The sequence below is a fragment of the Indicator indicator genome, chromosome 3 (genome assembly GCF_027791375.1).
Source record: "Indicator indicator isolate 239-I01 chromosome 3, UM_Iind_1.1, whole genome shotgun sequence".
NCBI classification, from domain to species: domain Eukaryota; kingdom Metazoa; phylum Chordata; class Aves; order Piciformes; family Indicatoridae; genus Indicator; species Indicator indicator.
The window spans coordinates 14,652,415-14,672,615 of NC_072012.1; the positions used below are offsets into that span (position 1 = coordinate 14,652,415).

Below are 20,201 nucleotides of genomic sequence, written 5' to 3' on the forward strand. Positions count from 1 at the left end.
TGTCCCTGCCCCCACGCGGATGTGCCCGCCTGCACCCCGGAATCAATTCCCGCCCCCGCCCTTCCCGGCTGCGCGCAAGCGCGGTGCGGGCGCGCTGACCTTCAGCGGGGCTGTGGTGGAGGCGCCGCCATGTTCGCCCGGGGGGCTGCTGTCGCGCTTTACCAGCCGCAATGGTAACGGGGGGGGGACACGGGCCGAGAAGAGTCCTGTAGGGATGAGGGGATGCGTTCCGGTGCTGGGGGACAAGCGGTGGGGCGGCCCCGCGGGGTAGCGGGGTGGCCCCGCGGGGTGGCGGGGCGTCAGGGGCGAGCCCCTTGGGGCTGAAGAGGCAACGCTCCCCTCAGCCGTGAGACGCCCGGGGGTGGCGGGGCCGCCGCTAGAGTCAGCCCCCGAGATGCTGTGGGCTGCGGTGTGGCCGCAGGAGCGGTGACCCTGACGTTGAGAGCAAACGGCCTCCCCGGGGCGTCTGCCCCCGGCGGTGACCTGCTGCTGACAGAGGCCCCGTCCTCTTAGCAGCCATTCTGTGAATGGGGGGCGAGGGGGAGACGTGAGCTCGTTGGGAAGAGGCCGATAGGGTGAATGGGCGAGGCAGGAGAAATGAAAAGGACGGCTTCGCAGGCGACAGACCTTGCAAGGAGACTCTGCTCTTGTCAGGAGACGGCGTGGCCACCTCTGCGTCTTTTCAGTCGTTTTTATAGAACAGTTGCACTTTCTTTGGAAGTTGGGCCCTTCCGATGCCCTGCTGTCAAGCCTTCGTTTGCCTTGTGCCGTTATCTAAGGCAGGGAGTAATTTATTAAATGATACATGGTGTCTTAGGAGAAGGGAGGAAGGTCTTGATACAAGGCGTGGTTTAGAGTGGCTTGTCCCAGCCACAGCAATTCAATTTTCATCCCTCTGAATGGGACCTGTCTTTGATAGGTGCTGGTTTGCTAGGGAACTGGTGAACTAGTCTAATTTCTCCTGCATTCAATTTTTAGGGGCCAAGTAAGGAATATGGCAACTCTAAAGGACAGTAAGTACTGGTTTTGTTTGCCTTTGAGAGAGGGAAAGTGTTGCAGGGAAACCATATGTTATAATTTGAGTTAGCCACTGTTGACTAAACTGATCACGACACACCATGACACTGCTGTATGAGCCTCTAGCATTTCTTGTATTGAACAAGTGTCTTTTAGAAAAGGCTTTGCTTAAAATAGTTTTAGCACTAATTCAGATGTCATTTCAGCAGTCCACTGTGATCTTACTCCTGTCTCCAAAATGACTATCATAATACTAAAAACAGTTATTTTTTTGTTCACCTTTAAGAATTATTCTATGTTCTGTTATGTTTATTTCTCTGTGTATTTGTCCAGTGTTGGTGAAAAAAAGGTTGACTGAATGGTACCACTTTGGTAATGCTTCTTTAAGCCATTCCTTGCAGGTTCTTCTACAGGGATATTGCTTTGGAGTTGTGCTTGTCTGTGGAGCACCTGTTCTCTTTTCCCACCAGTATTTGCATGAATCTTTTCCACAGTCTAAATAGAGGAGGAAGTTTATTCTGTGTCTTCACACTATGAGTTCTTTTGTTTGTTTTCTCTCCTTGTCATCTGGGAAGAGATGACACTATACCTCAAATGATATACTTGTGAAACAGGTAGAAGTGGAAGGAAACAGTAGAAATATATTATGTTGGGCTAAACATTAAATAAATGTTATGTCTGAAGGAAAAAAACACATCTATTGTGAAGAGGCATTTGGGTTAGTCGGATTATTACCCTTACTGCCTTCCTACTGTAAATGCTAAGGTCTTTTAGGAAGTTTATTTGTGCATTATTTATTTTCTTCTTTGAGGAACTTGGCAAGGTATTTTTTCATGGCTGTTGCTAGTGTTTTGTTGCTTGTTTTAATGTCTTTATTCTGAGTAAAGCCCATGACCTTCAACTGTTAACCTTGTAGTTACCAGGCGCTTGAAGTCCATCAAGAACATCCAGAAAATTACCAAGTCCATGAAGATGGTTTCTGCAGCAAAATATGCTAGAGCTGAGAGGGAGCTGAAACCTGCAAGAATCTATGGAACAGGAGCACTGGGTGAGAGAAGGATCTTGTGCTGTGCGATGAGGAAACAGACGAGGAAGGCTTTCATGGTGGTCATAAGATGCCTAGACTTTTTTAAGCTTTTGGTAATTTTCTTCCAAACAAATCTGCAGCTCTAGACCAGCTTGATTGTTCCTTGTGAATTTATAGATGATGATTGTTACGAGTTCTAGTGCGGAAGTCATCATTTCTGATTTTACATCTTCAACTTTGGGGGTTTTTAGCCATAAAAGGATCATAACTCAGAATTTCTGGCCTGCTTCTATCTCTCAGTGGAGTTGGCTCCTATCTCTGTAGTACCTACAGCTACTGCCAAACCTTATTGCTAACACTTGGCTGCACATGCACTTGAGCCAGTGGACTTGGAGAGTGAACGTAACTGAGTAACAGCACATTGTATGATACCTGATCAGAGGTGTGGCAGGCCTTGGAAGTGTTTCTTTGTCATCTCTGGTCAGATCATGTGCAGACTGATTTTGAAAGAGATAAAATTCACAAAATTCAGAAAAAAAAAATCAGAAGCCTGTGATTTGGAACCCCTCTAGGAATTATTTTAGTTAGAATACTTTAAAGGTATTTTGATACATTTTATTTGGTATGACCTAGACAAGCTTGAGAAGCAGGCCCATGTGAACCTCAGGTTCAGCAAGGCCAAGGGCGAGGTCCTGCACTTACTTGGGTTGGAGCAGTTCCCAGAGTCAATAAAAGCTACGGGATGAAGGGATTGAAAGCAGCCCTGTGGAGGATGTAGTGGTAGTGCATGAGAAGCTGGACACAACACACTCACAGCCCAGAAGCCAACTGTAACTTGGGCTGCATCAAAAGCAGCATGGGCAGCAGGTCAAGGGTGGTGATTCTTTCCCTCTGCTTTGGTGAAATCCCTCACCTGTGGGATTGTGTCCAGCTCTGGAGTGCTCAGCACAAGAAGGACATGAACATGTTGGAGCAGGTCCAGAGGATGGCCACAATAGTAAAAAGAGGGATGGAATGCCTCTGCTGCTGAGGACAGGCTGAGAGGGTTGGGGTTGTTCAGCCTGGAGAAGAGAAGGCTCCAAGGAGGGACTCTTTATCTGGCCCTCTTGTGACAGGACAAGGGCTGATGGTTTTAAACTGAAAGAGGGGAGATTTAAACTCGATCTAAGAAAAATTTTTTTACAGCAAGGTTGGTGAGATACTGGCCTAGGTTGCCCAGAGAGGTGGTAGAAGCCACATCCCAGGAAACATTTCAGGTCAGGTTGGGTGAGACTCTGAGCAACCTAGTTGAAGGTGTCCTTGCAGACTGTAGGGGAGAGTGGACTAGATAAGCTTTAAAGGTCCCTTCCAAACCCTGTGATTTGTTTCCGGGCACCCTTGAATAACTTTTTTTTTTTTTTTTTTTTTTTAAGCTCTGTATGAAAAAGCAGAAATAAAGGCACCTGAGGATAAGAAGAAGCATCTCCTTATTGGTGTGTCCTCTGACCGAGGTCTGTGTGGTGCTATCCATACATCTGTTGCTAAAACCTTGAAGAATGAGATTACTAACCTCACAAATGCAGGAAAAGAGGTTATGGTGGTTGGAGTAGGTGACAAGATCAGAGGCCTGCTTCAGAGGTAAACAGGAAAAGGGCGTGGTTTGCTGGCTTTGGCTTTTTTCTGTGGTATAAATTTCAAGACTTCTTGCAGATCTACATGGCCTTCACAGACAATTGCATTTTTGTGTCCCTTTAAAAAAAAAAAATTAAACAAAAACAAACCCTAAACTTGCAGGCATGCTAAGATGGCTTTTGATCATCTGCATGTTAGTGAAACCACTATATGCCATTATATTTTTGGAATAAAGGTTTGAAAAGTTAACAACACTGATACCGCTACAAGCGTATGCGTGTATCCTGTGGCTATCATAATAATTTAATTTAAAACAAAAGTCAAAATATATGTCAGAATCAAATTCAGCAAAATGCTTGGCTCTGAACCAGCGTAAGTTACTGAACTTGTTGCCTCTTGCTGCCCCGTAGTTGTGCTTTAGAGCATCTACTTGTTCTAACACAGTTTCGATATTACTGCAGGACACATAGCAATTATTTCCTGCTGACATTCAAAGAAGTGGGACGGAGACCTCCAAGCTTTGGAGATGCTTCAGTCATTGCCTTAGAGTTGTTAAACTCTGGGTATGAATTTGATGAAGGCTCTGTCATCTACAATCGGTTCAGGTAAGAGTCAGCAGAAACTGCACAGGGAAAATACTGTGTAGGAGGCTTCAAGGAGCGTGTTTGCCCAATGAAGTATGAAATTTCTATGAAATATGAAATAATATGAAAATTGACTGAATTGTCCCATTTACTTTATTTCATGAGAAGCAAGGGCATTTTGTTTTGTGTGAAGAGTCGTTTGAGGTTTTTCTCACTAGAATCATAGAATTCTTTGGATTGGAAGGAGCTGTGAAAGCTCATCTAGTCCAATGCTCCTGTAATCAGCAGGGACATATTCAACTAGATCAGGTTGCTCAGAGCCCTGTCCAGCCTGACCTGGAATGTTGACGGGGATGGGGCTTCTAGGACCTGTCTGGGCAACCTGGGGCAGTGTTTCATCACCCTCAATGTGAAAAATTGCTTGCTTAGGTATAGTCTGAATCTGCCCTCTTAGTTTAAAACCATCACCCCTTGCCCTGTTGCAACAGCCCCTGCTAAAATAATTGTCCCATCTTCCTTACAGACCCGTTTAAGTACTTTAAGACTGCGGTAAACTCAGTCTGGAGCCTTCTCTTCTCCAGGCTGAACAATCCCAACTCTCTCAGCCTGTCCTTGTAGGAGAGGTGCTCCAGCCCTCAGATTGTTTTTGTGGCCTTTTGTAATAACTGTGAATGGAGTTCTCTTTTGACTTGAGTGGATGCTGGTGTATCTAATCAGTACATGTTTATATGCACATGGTGTCTGAAATGTCTTCATCAGGATTATCAGAAAACATGGATTTCTTTTGTGGAATTGGAATGCCACAACTTGTCTGTTCTAATTTTATCTTAAGCACTCAATTTAAACTCTTTAGTTCAACTAAACCTGTTACACTGTTTTTATACAGGTCTGTCATCTCCTACAAGACTGATGAGAAACCCATCTTCTCCCTTGAAACAGTTGCTGGATCTGGTAAGCAGTGAATTAGCAACCAGCAGTTAAGTGATAAATCCCTTAATAAGAACTCGGAATGTGGGGGCATCATGTGTGTAGTGTAAGTTTAATGGATTGTTTTATCTTGGCAATCCAAGGCTGACCTATCAAGGTGCTGCGGGGCAAGGAGGTTAAAAAGAATAGTTGAACTAATCTTGGTTTGAGATTGTCTCTCAAACAAGAATTAAGCATATGCAAAATTTCATCAGTTACAGTGTTTTGAGCCCTTAACAGCCTGGGTATTGAGTCATTTTGCACTACGCAGTGAAAACCCTCCAGAATAGTTCTACAGCACCGTATGGGAAGATCAAACTTCCCAATACACCAATAATGTGTTTGACCTTGGTCAGAATCTGATTTTCCTATTGTTAAAATTGAATGAAAAGATAGAAAATACTTAGGCTCTCTGCTACTTAAAATTTTGTTATGGAAGAACATATAGGACAGAGATCCTCTGTACTCAAGGAGAGAAACAGGTCTTCTTCAAGTCCACTCTCTCCTGTTTTACAGAAAGCCTGAGTATCTATGATGATATTGATGCTGATGTGCTGAGAAACTACCAGGAATTCACACTAGCAAATATTCTGTACTACTCCCTGAAAGAATCCACCACCAGCGAGCAGAGTGCTAGGATGACCGCTATGGACAACGCTAGCAAGAATGCTTGTAAGTCTGCACTGTGAGCTTCCTGGAGCTTCGGTAGCTTTGCATGGAAGTACTAACTTGCCTTTGCAAAATAATGAAAAATGAGCTGGTTACTCTCTTAATTCCATTTAGAGAAGAGGTGATGCCCTCTGCGTTTAAAAGCAAATCATACTTGCATTGAGTTAAAATAAGCTATGTCATACCGTGGCATTTACTGGTCTGTCAGCTGTTTTTCAAATGTCTAATGCTGATGCTTCAAGCCAAATCACCAGGTTTTTAGAGTGTCTGCTAGCAGTGTTATCTGTAGGGGGCTGAAAAATCAGAAGTGCCTAAGAGTCCTGATCATCTGCTTAGATTTATTAAACAGGGACACCTCCTACTAGACCAGGTTACATAAGGCCCCATTCCACCTTGCTTTGAAGGTTTCCATGGTTGGAACCTTCACAACTTCTCTGGGCAACCTGTTCCAGGGCCTCACCACCCTCATAGTGAAAAATTTATTCCTAATGTCTAATTTAAATCTAGCTTCTTCCAGTTTGAAGCTATTACCCCTTGTCCTTTGTAAAAAGTCCCACTCCAGCTCTCCTTTAGCGTCCCTTCGAGTACCAGAAGGCTGCACTAAAGTCTTCCCTGATCCTTCTCCAGGCTGAACAACACCAACACTCTCAGCCTGTCTTTATAGGAGCGGTGCTCCAGCCCTCTAATCACCTTTTGGCCCTCCTCTGGACCCAGTCTAACAGATCTGTATACTTGTGTTAGGGGCCCCAAAGCTGGACACAGTACTCTAGGTGCGGTCTCATGACCGCAGGGCAGAATCACCTCCGCCAACTTGCTGGACACACTGCTTTTGATGCAGCCCAGGATTTGGTTGACCCTCTGGGCTGTAAGCACACATTGCCAGCTCATACTGAGGTTCTCATCCACCAGCACCCCAAGTCCTACTCGGGACTGCTCTCCACCCATTCTCCTCCCAGCCTGTATTTGCACTTGGGATTGCCTAGGTACGGGACCTTGCACTTGGCTTTGTTAAACTTCATGAGGCTGACACTGACCCACCTCTTGAGCCAGTGAAGGTCCCCATGGATGGCATCCCTTCCCTCCAGTGTGTCAACTGCACCACACAGCTTGGTGAATACTTTGTCTGTATTTGAGTGCTTATATATGTTTAATTCCAACCTTAATTTCTTTTTGTAGCTGAGATGATTGACAAATTGACCTTAACATTCAACCGTACCCGTCAAGCCGTCATCACCAAGGAGCTTATTGAGATCATCTCTGGTGCTGCTGCTCTGTGAGTACCTGCTCAGATGCAAAACAGGGGTTGCTGCAAAGTGGTGTAACGCTTGTGCATTCTGCTTCACTCAAGTTAGCAGGGAAGGTTGGGACAGTCCGTGGCATGACTCCCAAGCTCATGAGCTTGCACAGTTCTACTAACAAGCATGAAATTTGGTGGTCTTTCTTGGTGGCTAGATAAAGTTAAAAAGCTAAAATGGATCTTTAGCTTCAACACACACCCTTGCCTGAACAGGGGGTGGTTTTCCTCCTTTTTGTCTTCCAAGTGAGTTTCCCCCTTCTTCTTTCTACCTGGGTTCCTCCTATTCTGCTGAAAGCCCAGTAGTGTTGGGTAGGGGAAAGCATCTCAGGTGACTGACATGCTTTTGGGTCAGTCAGCCTGGTGGTGGTATTCAGAAGCTGAGAATTTGGGGATGCGGTCAGAAAGAGGAGAGAATTTCAGACTCTGTTGCTACTGAATGTGTGTTTTGCTTCTAAGTTGAGTATTTTGCTGATTTCCATGAGAAGTTTAGTGAAGGTGTGTCCTACAGGGTACAAATGTGTCGGCTTAGACCACAGTTTGTAACTGCATGTATCTGATGTGGGTTATGTCTAACAGTTGAAGATTTGTGCTATTTTCAGATGCAAATACATGTGTTAATATCCTGTGTGGTTACATAATGCCTAGAAGACCAACCATATGGCAGGAAGATGCTGCATTGTGCTCCTCACAATGCATCCATGGTCATAAATATGTGCATTATTTTGCCTTTTTTGCATGAGTTGCTTCCTAACCTGCTTGTTCTGTTTTTTCTCATAATACCATAACCAGGGATTAATCGGAAAAAGCGATTCAACCAAATCCAGGAGAGGTAAAGTTACAAATAGAAACTAGATTGTGTTTTTAAAGGAATTAACACAGAAAATCTCAACCTCAAGTGAGGAAGTCAGAATTCAGTGTTGTTGGTCAAACTTCCCTTCCCAAAGAGCTGGGAAACTGTTCATTGCTAGTTCGAATTGGTCTGAACAAGAAATCCTTCAGTAATTGTAATCAAAATACATCCATACAAGTGTCCATCCGCATTTGACAGGATTTTCTGTGTTTATGTGTTATTGAATTCATTTGCTGTTATCTTTACATTTTTATAGTGTCCTGACCTTATGCAATGACTTCAAAATGTTTCTGTATAAGATCTTCTACCTAGAGAGATTTCTGTAGCTAAATAGGCATATCCAAAATTCAAACCTTAAAGGAAAAATAGACTTTGGCAGGAGGGGGTAAGGAATATTTGTGACTTGAAGTATTTAAATTGGCAGAGACAATTAAAATCCTTTTGATTATTTTATTTAAAACGTTTTTCTTCAATTTTCCTTACAGGTGAAGAGGAGCTCTGCTGAGCATGTGGTTTAACCTGCCTGTGTCTCTGTTAACACAGCTCTATTATTTTGTGAAGAAGTGGTAAAGCCCCAGAAATCTGTAAATTCTTACAATAAACCACCAACATGAAACAAATGTTCTTGGTATTACCATGGAGCAAATGCTCTTGGTGTCTGAGTGGCTGGGTGTGACTTGGTTACTCTTCAAAACAACCTTTTACAAGGGTGTTCTGTGCATTTTGTCATTTATTTGGCACACACAACATAGAAGGGAGTGTTGCTTCATTTGAAGAGTAGAAGAGGTTGGCTATCTTCTCCTTGCATTTGAAAGTGCTCAGGAGTGTGAGAAAGGATAAAATGTAAAAAATAAAGAGCATAGCAAAAGTGTAAAGAAGAAAAGTTATGGTGTGGTGTAACCATGGAAGTAGCTGACACTCTGGCAGACAAAACGAGAGCCATGAAGAGCTTGGTGATGTATGTGATGGAAACAGGCAAAGGGTTTGCAGAAGAAAGCTGAAAAGACTGTAAATAGCCTTGAGCTTCAAGGCATCTGTGAGTGTGACATGAGGACAGGCATAAGCAGCCACCCTCTCCAGCTGAGATGGAGCTAAGAAATCAAGTGCTCAGCTTAAACTAGTGTTTCCTTAGAGGCAAACTGTTTGGGTAATGAAGTGAGGTGTTGATGGTACCCTGCAGTGCACACGGTTAAAGGAAGCAGTTTCACAACCTGAGGTGGGATCAGGGAGATGAGAGACTGTCCTGGAGAAGATTTGTTACATGGTTAGAAAGTGCTTCTAACGACTTATTTTAAGGAACTACAGTTCTGATGCTGCTACTGTTCACTGGTTGGAGTGGTTGAGTTCAAGGAGTGCTAAAGAAATGGGAAGACAAAAAAGCCATTGGATACTGTGACTGGAGCAGTCCCTGATCTGTGCAGTTCCCAGTTCTCAAAATCTGAAGCCTGTCATTCTTATTTAGGATTTTATTTAGAACTCCTGTAAAATCATGTTTTGTCTGGTTTTCTTTTCTACGCAAATGGGAGAAACATTGCTTTGAAAGTGCAAGCCCAGAAAGATATTAGACTGTAGTTCACTCACAGTTACAGTTGAGAGCCCCTTGGCTTATACAACTTCCATCTTTTGAGGCAATTCTGGAGATTTATGTTCCCCCTTTCCTCTGTTAATGTACCCACTCTCTGTTTTCTCCCATGTGAAACTGCATCCCCATTAAGGAGGAATTTAGGGCTACTGCTGTCTTTCTGTTGCATTTCCCACCAAGTCCTGACTTTAGGACTTTTAAGCCAAGGTGCATTCCCCTACTGCCAAAGCTTTTCCACAGTGTTTGAGGTTTTGTGCCAAGCCAGTGAGGTTCATCAGGGTTCCTGATGTTCCCAGCACATCTGACTCTTCCTTCTTTGGCTCCTACGCAATGTGTCCTTCAATTCCTTTTGGCTAAGCAAGGAAATCTTTTCTGCAACTGGCAAACCTGCAGTCTTCCCTTCTTAGAGAATCACTGAAGTTGGAAAAGACCTCAAGATCCTCATGTCCAACCATTAACCCAGCACTACCAGGTCACCACTAAGCTGTGTTGCTAAGCACCACATTTACACAGCTTTTAAATACTTTCAGGGATGGTGGGATCAAACACTTCCCTGGGCAGCCTGTTCCAGGGCTTGACAACCCTTTCAAGGAAGAAAATTTTCTTATGTCTAGCCTAAAACTCCCCTAGTGCAGCCTGAGTCTGTTTCCTCTCATCCTGTTACCTGGGAGAAGTGACCAACACCCACCTCACTACAACCTTCTTTCAGGTAGTTATAGAGAGTGAGGTCTCTCCTGAGCCACCTTTTCTCCAGGCTAAACAATCACAGTGCCCTCAGCTGTTCCTCATAGGACTTGCTCTCTGGACCTGCCTCAGCACCTCAGTGTCCTTGTAGTAAGGTGTCCAAAGCTGGATGCAGTATTTGACATGCATCCCCACCAGGGTACAGGGGGACAATCACTTCCCTAGTCCTGCTGGATGCACTATTCCTGATACAGGTCAGGATGCTGTTGGCCACCTGAGCACACTGCAGGATCATCTTCAGCTGTCAAGCAGCACTTCCAGGTCCTTTTCTGACAGGCAGCTTTCCAGCCACTTCCCAAGCATGGAGCATTGCATAGGGTTGTTGTGACCTAAGTGCTTTGTTAAGCCTCATACTGTTGGCCTCATACCACTAGTCCAGACTGTCCAAATCCCTCTGCAGAGCCTCCCTTTCCTCAAGTAGATCAACAATCCTGCCTAATTTGGTGCTGCCTGCAAATTTACTGATACTGCACACAATCGCCTCAGGCCAGATCCTTGGTAAAGATACGAAGAACATGCCCAAATACTGTTCTGTGACTGGTCACCAACTGGATCTAACTCCATTCTTCAACACTCTTTGGGTCTCGCCATCCAGGTGTCTGCTGACTGACAACTACTCTGTTGCTCCTCATTCTACCTCCTACACCCCTCAGGAACCGTTATTTTTGTTTCTGGATATTCCTTTTTGCCACCAATTTAATCCTTTCCCCGCTTGTTGGGGTTTTTTTCCTGAAAAAATATAAACACTGTTTCTTCATTGTTGCCAGTTTTGCTACATTTCTTGCCAAAGCTGATGTTTCTACTGCTCACCCAGTCTTTGCCTTATATGTAATTAGTTATTCATCTGTTTACAGAGGTCACCTTGGAAAGTTTTACTCCTCAAAATATCCAAAAATTATATTTGGTTCACACTGTTTCTTAAAAATATTTTTTTTCTTTTGTGGTTCCACCACATGCAAAAACCTGCAGTTGCAAAAGACATTTATAAGTCTTCTTTTTCTTAGCTCTGGAGGAATTGTTGATATAATAAAGGAGAAAAATGCAGCAAAGTAGCTTTTTTTTTTTTTTTCTGCAAAGAGGAAAAATCCTCTGTAGGTTATCTGGCATTTAAGGTGATTTTGGTTTAAAGCATCTTAAATCAGGTTATTTCCCGTGTCCTTGAAGAGTCTCTTCACACTCAAAGGATTCTGCTACACTTAAATTTCTTCTCCCATTTCTTGAATTCCTATTCCTCACGGCACAGGCCTGACTCTGCAGCTTCCACCTGAGCACAGGAGGTTGCTGATGCAGTGTTGTCCATACGTGACATGGCATGGCCATGGAATGGAATGACAGAGTTGGGCCTGACAGCTTGAAATTGCTATTTCCAAACCAAAAAGTGACCAGCTGCCAGGATTACCACGAAGAGTAATTGAAGGGCTTCACCCAAAACTAAAGATTTCATGTCAAGGTCTGACACTGTAAACATTTGATGTCTGTGGGTACAAGCTGTTAGGTCTGGCAGTGGAGGGAAAACCCAGTGACAGCAACGGCTGCAGAGGGCTGACAAGGGGGAAAATTAATTAAAAATAATCAAATAGAGATTCAAATAAACTGTTTTGGCCGAGAGTTCTTGCTAACACACGGCATTGCTGGTTCTTTAAACAATGGGCCGGGGTCCTGGTTCAGCACTTCACGGATACAGCCCCTGCTCGATTAATTTGGGCCTGCGGAGGTAGGGGAGCAGCCGCGGTTCCTCGCCTCTGGGAAAGCCTGGACCAGAGCCCGCCAGTTTCCAGCGCTCCAAGCGGGTGGTGACACCAGCTTTTCCTGTAAATAACCTCGATTTTGGGGGTTGTGGGAGAATTTGAACTCGGCGCCAAAACCCGCCGGCCGTCATAACCCCTCCGCCCCGGCCGCCCTGCCGACGGCCGAGCGCTCGATGCGCTTGCGAAGGGCCCCGCTCGATACTCTCAGTGCTGGAGCGGTGCGGCCTGGCGCGGGCGGAGGGGAGGTGCGGCGGCGCGGCGCCAAGATGGCGGCGGCGGCGGGCTGTGCGTGAGCCTCCCTCAGCCCTCCCGGCCCAGGGCGGGCGGCGGGCCCGGGCGGCACTGCGCCGAGCCGAGCCGGCATGTGCGAGACCTACTCGCGGTGGCTGCTGCGGGTGTCGGTGGCGCAGATTTGCCAGGCGCTGGGTTGGGACTCCGTACAGGTCTCGGCCTGCGACCTCCTCACCGACGTGCTGCAGCGGTACCTGCAGGGGCTGGGCCGGGGCTGCCACCGCTACTGCGAGCTCTGTGAGTGCAAGCTGGGCCGGGGTTTGGGAACAGTGCTGTGGGGAGAAGGGCTGTGAGAAAGGACGCAGTCGTTGCCGTCTGGACACGGTCCTGGGAAGCCGGCTGTGGGTGGCTCAGCTTGATCAGGGATGTGGACCAAGTGACCTCCGTAAGCTCCTGTCAGCCTCGGCCATTCTATGAGGGGAAGCTTTGAGGCAGTGTTGTAGGCCGTGGGAAGGAGTGTCTGTGGGGAGGAAGGTTGTGGACATATGGGGAGGGCAGTGAAGATGCTTTGCAGGGGGTTGTCATGGAGACGTGGGCTCTGGGGCAGTGCAGGAGAGCTTAGGGAAATCGGCTTTGAGCAGTACTGGGGGGCAGTGGGTGCGAGGTGTGAGAATGAGAAAGACCACAGGGTATGGGGCAGTGTTGTGGAGGCATGAGGAGGTGGTCTGTGGGCCAGCTCTGTGGTGAGAGAGCTTTGGGAAGTAGTCTGTGGCAGCGAGGTGAGGACCTGAAGGGGCTTAGGGGGCTCAGGCTGTGGGGCAGTGGTAGGTGCTGTGGGGTACTCCTGCTAGGGGAAGATCAAGGGGAGCTGGGCAGTGGAGCAGTGTAGGGCCTGAGAGGATGAGAGTGGAAGCTGTGGGGCACTACTGATGCACAAGGGTCGTAGTGTGAAGGAGAGGTGGTGAGCTGTGGGGCAGCAGGTTTGGCCTGTGGGCATGGGCGAGGACTTGGGGCTGTGGACTTAAGGGAAACAGAACTCTAAGGCAGTGGGTCTGGAGTGTGGGGAGATGGATGCTGTTGCCCCCATTTCTCTGGCTATAGCATGCAGGCTGGTAAGTTGTCTGTGTACAGGAGTGGAGATGAGGTTTTTCGCCCTTATGCTGGGGCTGTAGTGTTCTGGGTCTGGGAAGAAGGGTGTGCTGGTAGGGAAGGAGGAGCAGCCAGCTCTCTTGCTGGGTGAGATGCTGCTGTGTTGTCCTAACTCATCTCTGGGCCATCCCATCTCAGGGAATGCTGAGGAGCTTATGTGGTGGAGATGTATATGTGGGGGTACAGAATATGGGTACAAGGGGAAGTGCTGAAGCCGTAGGGCCAAAGATTTGGTCTAGGTGTATGGGATGAGGAAGTGGGTGGTGTTAACGCCACATCTGGGGATGTAATGTATGTGTTTGAAGTGCATGGAAGTAGTGAAGAGATGGAGCTGCAGTGCATGGGGTCTGAGAGGTGTGCCTGGGGTAAGTGGAGTCATCCGCATGGATAGGAAGAGATGTGACTAGAAATGCTATCTTGGGTCTGGAGTGTTCTGGGTTTAGTATGTATCTGGAGGTCCTTGGATCAGAGATGTATAGGGATGATGTGCAGCTGTGGTGCCTGGTGTCAGGGATGCACTTGTATGGGGGTGGTCAGGGATTGGCCCTGTACCAGGGCAGCATGAGGCCATGTATGTGAGGCTGGGGATATATATGGGGCCACGTACATGAGGCTGAGGTGTGTGTCTAGAGAGGAAAGTGACGGTACTGTGGGGCTGGGAATGTGGGGGCGATGTGGGGCTGCAGCATGTGAAGAGGGGAATACATTACAGTGTTTTTTGGGGGGGGAGTTGGAGCTGTGGCACAAGGACATGGGAGGGTGATGGGGCTGCATGTGGGAAGTGTGGAGTATGTGTGTAAAGAACAGGAAGGATGGGGCTGGAGATAGTTTCAGTGCATGTGTCATGAGGTGTGAGTGTCCTTGTGTGGATACAGTGGAAAAGGTTTGGCTGTATATGTAAGGGACTGGAGTTTGCCAGAGTTGCCATTGCAATGGCAATTGCAGAAGGAGCTGGGTGTAATGGTGGAGGGCAGGATGTCCAGGGCCTTGGTGAATTTGAGGTGAGGCTGTGCTGGGGTGGGGGCATTGAAGGAGGAGTGAGTTTAGATCAGTTAGGAGAAAAGAAAGAAGAGAGGTGTGAGAGTCAATATGAGGGCTGCTGGCTGGGTCATACTGCAGCATGGAGTGTGTGGACAGGATGGAGAAGGGACAACAAGTATCACTGCTTGGTCTGAGAGTGAGACAGAAAGTGAAGTCATGTGTCCCTCAGGGTTGTCTGTGTCCCTACAGAACCTTCAGTGGAGGTACTGAGAGGGATAGATGACTGGCTGGTCACCTGCAGAATATGGGGTATAAGAGAGAAGGATAACCGATTGCTCACTGAGCCTGTATTGCTGGCTGGGAGGGATGACAGGGTGGTAGGGGTCTACTGGCTGTGGGAATGTCAAGAAGAGGCTAAAAATGTCTTGGGTCAGGAAGGGTGTGGGGTTGGTGGTACATGGGGAGAATGAAGATGTCAGGATTGTTGCAAGGCCTGAATATGGGGCCACTGGAGCTCAGTGGAATGTGGAACTCAGGCTTCTGGCATGGTTGGAAGGTTGTGAATCTGTGTGTGTGAAAGCCTTTGCTGTCATTTGTCTTGGGGTGCATTAAGAAGAGTGTGACCAGTGAGGCCCTCGTGAGGCCACTCCGGAGTACTGTGCCTAGTTCTGGGTTCCCTAGTTCAAGAGAGACAAGGAGCTACTGGAGAGAGTTCAGTGGAGGGCTATGAAGATGATGAGGGGACTGGAACATCTCTCTGTTGAGGAAAGGCTGAGAGACCTGTCACTATCTGTTCTGGAGAAGACTGAGATGGGATCTTACCAATGCTGACCAATAACTCATGGATGGGTGTCAAGAAGATGGGGACAGACTTCTTTCAGTGGTGCCCCGTGACAGAACAAGGGGCAACAGCTGCAAACTGGAACACAGAAAGCTCTATCTGAACAGGAGGAAAAGCTTCTTTCCTGTAAGGGTAACAGAGCACTGGAAGACCCTGGAAGGTTGTGGAATCTCCGCTGAAGAGATTCCAAACTCACCTAGGCATTGTGATTCTGGGCAACCTGCTCTAGGTGACCCTTCTTCAGCAAGGGGGTCAGACTAGATGGTCTCCAGAGGTCCCTTCCAGCTTCTATTGTACTGTGTTTCTGTGTGGGACAAGGAGGGTGTAACATGCTGGAGAGGACAGCACTGGTATGTGTACAGAGATGGGGCTGCCACTGCTGCGTGATGAAAGGGGGACAAAGAGAGTTGTACCTAGTGGAGAGGTGAGGGGGAATGAGGGTGCCCTGTAGGAATGAGTGTAAGCTGCTTGTGCCTCCTGTGCTGAGAGGGACATGTTTTTCCTTCCTTTGGCATGCTGGAGAGTTGTGGGGTTGTAAGTTGCTCCTGCTCTGCATGTTTGTGTATGCTTGTGGAGGAGGAAGTCCTGGAGAGCCCCTGGGGCAGAGGTCAGAGCTGCTGCATTTGGGTCTGGCAGCAGGGAAGGCTTTTAGAGGAAGTAAGCACTGGAGCTGGGGTGGATAAATGTGACTGCTCACCTGAAGTGCTAAGTGAGGAGAAGGTCAGCTTAGGTGGGGACTTAGAGATACTGCTGCCAGCTCTTGGAGTTCTGAGTGGAATAGGTTTCCTCATAAAAGCTTTCAGCAGATTTGGACATGAAGCTGTGAATGGTCAGTCTGGAAATGGATCTGTGCAATATTAAACCAGCAGCAACAATACAGCTGCTGCATCTCTCAAGTCTGTATGTCAGTCCAACCAGAAATGATCTGTAAAGAGATTCAAGAGGATAAAATAGAGAGGTAGGGAGAACTGGATTATGGGGTGAAAAAGAGGCTAACGAAGGCTGGCTTGGACCTGTCCTTCAATGCAAAGGTCAATACAAATTTTGGGGAGGTGCTTTTGTAACTGGATCATTGCCTGTGCACTAGATGAGTTGTTGAGCAGTGTTGCCCCTTGAGTTCAACTGGCTCTGCCACAGGTAAGCAATGTTTGTAAGGAAAAGCACAGATAGCAAAAATGTAACCTTTTCCTTTTGGTGCTTAAGGAATAGGAAGCGCACAGAACTAAGGTATCACTCTCTTGCTTCATTCTCCCTCATTGAGTGGAGAATGAATTATCACAGTATTTTATTTTATTTATTTATTTATTTATTTTCCTTTTGTAAAGGAGAAGGGAAATATGTTGTTTTCATGCCAGTGATATGGTATTTCTCATATTACCTCTCTTAAAATGATTCCTGTATTTATTTCTGTAAAAGGTTTGTAAAAGACATCTTAATACTCTGCTGCTGTCTCCCTGCTTTCTCAGAATTGTTTCCTTTTGCTCCTAAAATAAGTTACTGAACAAATCCAGCTCTGGATGAATGAGCTGAATTTTGCCATGGTTTTGCATAAGCAGAATTAATTAAATTCCAATTGTAGCATCTTTATTGTCAGTGTGTTATCTCGGAGTCAAACCAGTGGGGTTTGAGTTAGCAGGGTTGTCAGCTGGAAGGACATAATCTTTGTATTCAAAACTGAATGGATTTATTCTGACGTAACTGAGACAGTGTGGTATTGCTCTGAAAAGCATGGCATTGCTCTTCAGTTATTTTTCTTAGTTGCAAAAGAAAATTATGGCTTTCCCAGCTGTGTTAGATCTTTGTTCCAGCTGTTACATCCCATTAGGAGAGCTGCATTTAAGATTTTCATTACTTTTCTACTGTTGTTTCTTTGCATTTGCAGTAGCTGTAGTTGATGGGAGCTTCTGTGGCTGCAAAGAGAAGGCAAAAGGATTTGCAAAATGGGCTTGAGATGTTTTTGATGCTGTGAAATGCTTCTGAATGCAGTGTTGAGGGTGGAGGAGAGACTGAACTTACAGGGGAAAGAATAAGGTTTTCCTGTTAAAGTGCAGCACATTATGCTGTTTAAATTTGTGGACAGCTTCTAAGAGAAAGCCTATTCAATATGCTCTACACTTCACAGATGTTTTTATCCTAGAATTTAAAAAACACTGGTGGAGTGTGTAATTAAAGTGTTGAAGTACAAAACAGACTGACTGTGTGGTTTCTGAGAGCAGAGTTCTACATTGTTGCTGTTTGTTTTAAGCAGAGGTGAAAAGGAAAGTGTTCTCTTATGTGCCACCTAGTTTTGCACTCACATTTCACAGGGCTGGATAGAGGTGGTTGCACAGCTGGTGCTTTGGGTTAACTGCTCCAGATTTTCTTGTATGTGTTGGTTTTGTTTTTTTTTTTAACACTGTCCAGTGAAGATAGCCCAGTATCTGCTGGGAAGGTTGGTTATAGACATGCAGGATACATCATGTTTCACCTCCTGACCTAGCACGTCCAATAAGAAAGTTCAGTTCCCAGTATTTTTATGTAGGTAGTACAATTATTTACAGTAAGGGTGGTGAGACACCTGGAACAGGTTGCCCAGGGAGGTCATGGATGTCCCCTTCATGGAGGTGTTCAAGGCCAGGTTGGATGAGGCCTGGACAACCTCTTATCTCATAGAAGATGTCTCTGCCCATGGCAGGGTGGTTGGAACTAAATGATCTTTAAAGTCACTTCCAACACGAACCATTCTGTGATTCCTTGATTCTGTGAATTCATGGGAGGGATGAGAAGCAGTTATGATTTACGCTCCCAAAAGCCTGATTTCTTAATTGCATTGCTTTAAAAAGCAACCAGGTAGAGGCTACCTAACTGTAATCACTAAGAGTACCTAGGTGGACAAAATTAGATTATCTGCTGCTAAAACTGAAGCATAATAAACTAGACAATGAACTTTTGAGGTGTGTTGGATCTAGAAGTGGGTTTTTCATCACTCCTCAAATTTTCAGTGTCGAGCTTGGATATGCTGTGGCTTTATTTTTTTCTGCTTAAATTTCTGTACAGTGAGGAAATGAGGTTTAACAGTTGAGTTTTAGTTTCATATTATGTGACTACTGGTTTGAAGATTATTTTAATGTAAACAGATACATAGAATGTCTGAAGATGGAAGGGACGCATAAGAGTTGCAGAATCAGAGCATGGCAGAGGTTGGAACAGATCTCTGGGGACCGTTTAGTCCAGCCTCTTGCGAAAGCAGGGCCCTCGATAGCAGGTTGCACCCAGGTGGATTTTGAAAGTCCCTAGGGAAGGAGACTCCACAGTCTCTCGGAGCAGTCTCTTTCCAGTGTTCCATCACCCTCACAGGAAAGAAACATTTCCTCCTGTTCGAATGGAACTTCATGTATTTGTGCTGGTTGTCCCTTGTCCTGTCACTGGTACCACTGAAAAGGGCTTGTCCTTTTGACCCCTGCCCTTTAGATATTGATAGCATTGATAAGATCCCCTCTCAGTCTGCTCTTCTATCTAAACAGTTCCAGGTCTGTCAGCCTTTCCTCACCAGAGAAATGCTCCAGTCCCCTCATCATCTTTGTAGCCCTCTGCTGGACTCTCTCCAGTATATCTCTGTCTCTCTCTAACTGGGGAGCCCAGAACTGGGCACAGTACTCCAGGTGTGGCCTTTCTGGGGCAGAGGGGTAAAGAACTTCCCTCAACATGCAGGTCACACTCTCCTTAATGCACCCCTGGATACCATTTGCATTTGTGGCCATGAGCACATTGCTGGATAATCGAGTCAAACTCCCTGCCCATCACAGGGACTGCCTAAATCTAAGGGGTTTTAAAATACATGTATACATATATATGTGTGTGTGCATATATGTGTATATATACATATATATCATATATATATATATTCACACACAACATCTTAAATATAAATAGTATATTAAATTTGATATTAATAATGCAACTTAATTTCTATTAAAAAGGCATGTCCTCATCTATTGGGTACCAGATCACAATTAGAAGGAAGAATGACAGGTCTTGCAGAATGCTTTGCCAAGAGCCACCTGCCTCAGAATCTGCTCCAGTGTCACTGCAGAATCTTCTATAAAGGAAAATTTAACTTCCTTGTAGCAAATCTCTGCTTTGGAGAATGCAAACAGCAGACCAATGTTTTCATTGGGAATTACCACAGAGGAGACAATTGACCTGACATCAACCAAGTTTTTATTTCTTTCTAATTAAATGTCAAATTTACTTTGTATATTTTTCATTTTTCTTTTTTTAATTACTTCACTCTTACCAGTATGTAATAATTATCTCTATCAAAGTGTTAGATTTTGATCAATTTAAATGAGCTGATTTCCTGTACTGATGCTGAATGACTCTTGTAACAAGTACCTATCCAGAGCCCATAACATTTGTTATAAGAATTGTACTTCTTTATGTCCTGATAACCTTAAATGTTGATGTTTTCAAGCTAATTAACTTCTTGCTGGCTACCAATAAAGAAGGACAATTTGGTTTTTTACTTGACATTTATGAGGTTACTGGTAAAAGAAGCGGACTCTGAGCAGCAATAACAAGAAAAGCATTTGCCTGTCTGGTAACTATATTAAGACCCTTTTTCCCCACTTAAGTGCCCTCAAGTAAGGGATATATCCCTACTAAATAGTCTTCTGTGTGTGCTTCTGACTGTTCTTGGTGATGCTGGGTGGAAGCAATGTGTTGTCTCCTTGACAGTTATCCTGGAATAACTGTTCAGTGTAGATACACAGGTATTTAATGTGTGACAGGGTTTTGTTGTGTGCTGGAGCACAAGGAATCCGTGACAGAGTCTGTAATGAAAACATTGATGAGCTCTACCTGATAATTTGCTGGTTAAAATGAAATTTAAATAAAATCTTTTTTATATCAGACCTGGGGGTGAA

General features: G+C 45.5%; 2 protein-coding genes across 4 annotated transcripts in view; both read left to right on the plus strand.

Moving 5' to 3' along the window:
- The first annotated feature begins 98 nt into the window (after positions 1–98).
- ATP5F1C (ATP synthase F1 subunit gamma) lies at positions 99–8,649 on the plus strand. 3 transcript variants are annotated; one of them, XM_054399486.1, is made up of 9 exons: positions 99–173; positions 979–1,013; positions 1,934–2,065; positions 3,457–3,661; positions 4,117–4,260; positions 5,126–5,190; positions 5,722–5,877; positions 7,051–7,147; positions 8,507–8,649. In XM_054399486.1, exons 1-9 carry the CDS (start codon positions 130–132, stop codon positions 8,508–8,510), a joined length of 882 nt encoding a protein of 293 aa, XP_054255461.1. In that variant the 5' UTR covers positions 99–129; the 3' UTR covers positions 8,511–8,649. The 3 variants fall into 3 exon arrangements, with proteins under 3 accessions (XP_054255461.1, XP_054255460.1, XP_054255462.1); XM_054399485.1 differs by lacking the exon at positions 8,507–8,649 and adding an exon at positions 7,961–8,424; XM_054399487.1 differs by lacking the exon at positions 8,507–8,649 and having other exon boundaries at positions 7,051–7,151.
- A 3,808-nt stretch (positions 8,650–12,457) lies between these two features.
- The window catches only part of TAF3 (TATA-box binding protein associated factor 3), a 124,468-nt gene continuing 116,724 nt past the window's right edge, over positions 12,458–20,201 (plus strand). Inside the window, exon 1 of the mRNA XM_054399669.1 lies at positions 12,458–12,623. Coding sequence (XP_054255644.1) covers positions 12,458–12,623 — 166 coding nt within the window. The remainder of the gene's footprint in view (positions 12,624–20,201) is intronic.

Bases quoted from the DNA above. Each gene is read 5' to 3' on its own strand.
- ATP5F1C (XM_054399485.1), top strand. From the start codon at position 130: ATGTTCGCCCGGGGGGCTGCTGTCGCGCTTTACCAGCCGCAATG. The intron at 2,066-3,456 runs GTGAGAGAAGGA...TTTTTTTTTAAG, and splicing joins CTATGGAACAGGAGCACTGG to CTCTGTATGAAAAAGCAGAA. The intron at 4,261-5,125 runs GTAAGAGTCAGC...GTTTTTATACAG, and splicing joins GTCATCTACAATCGGTTCAG to GTCTGTCATCTCCTACAAGA.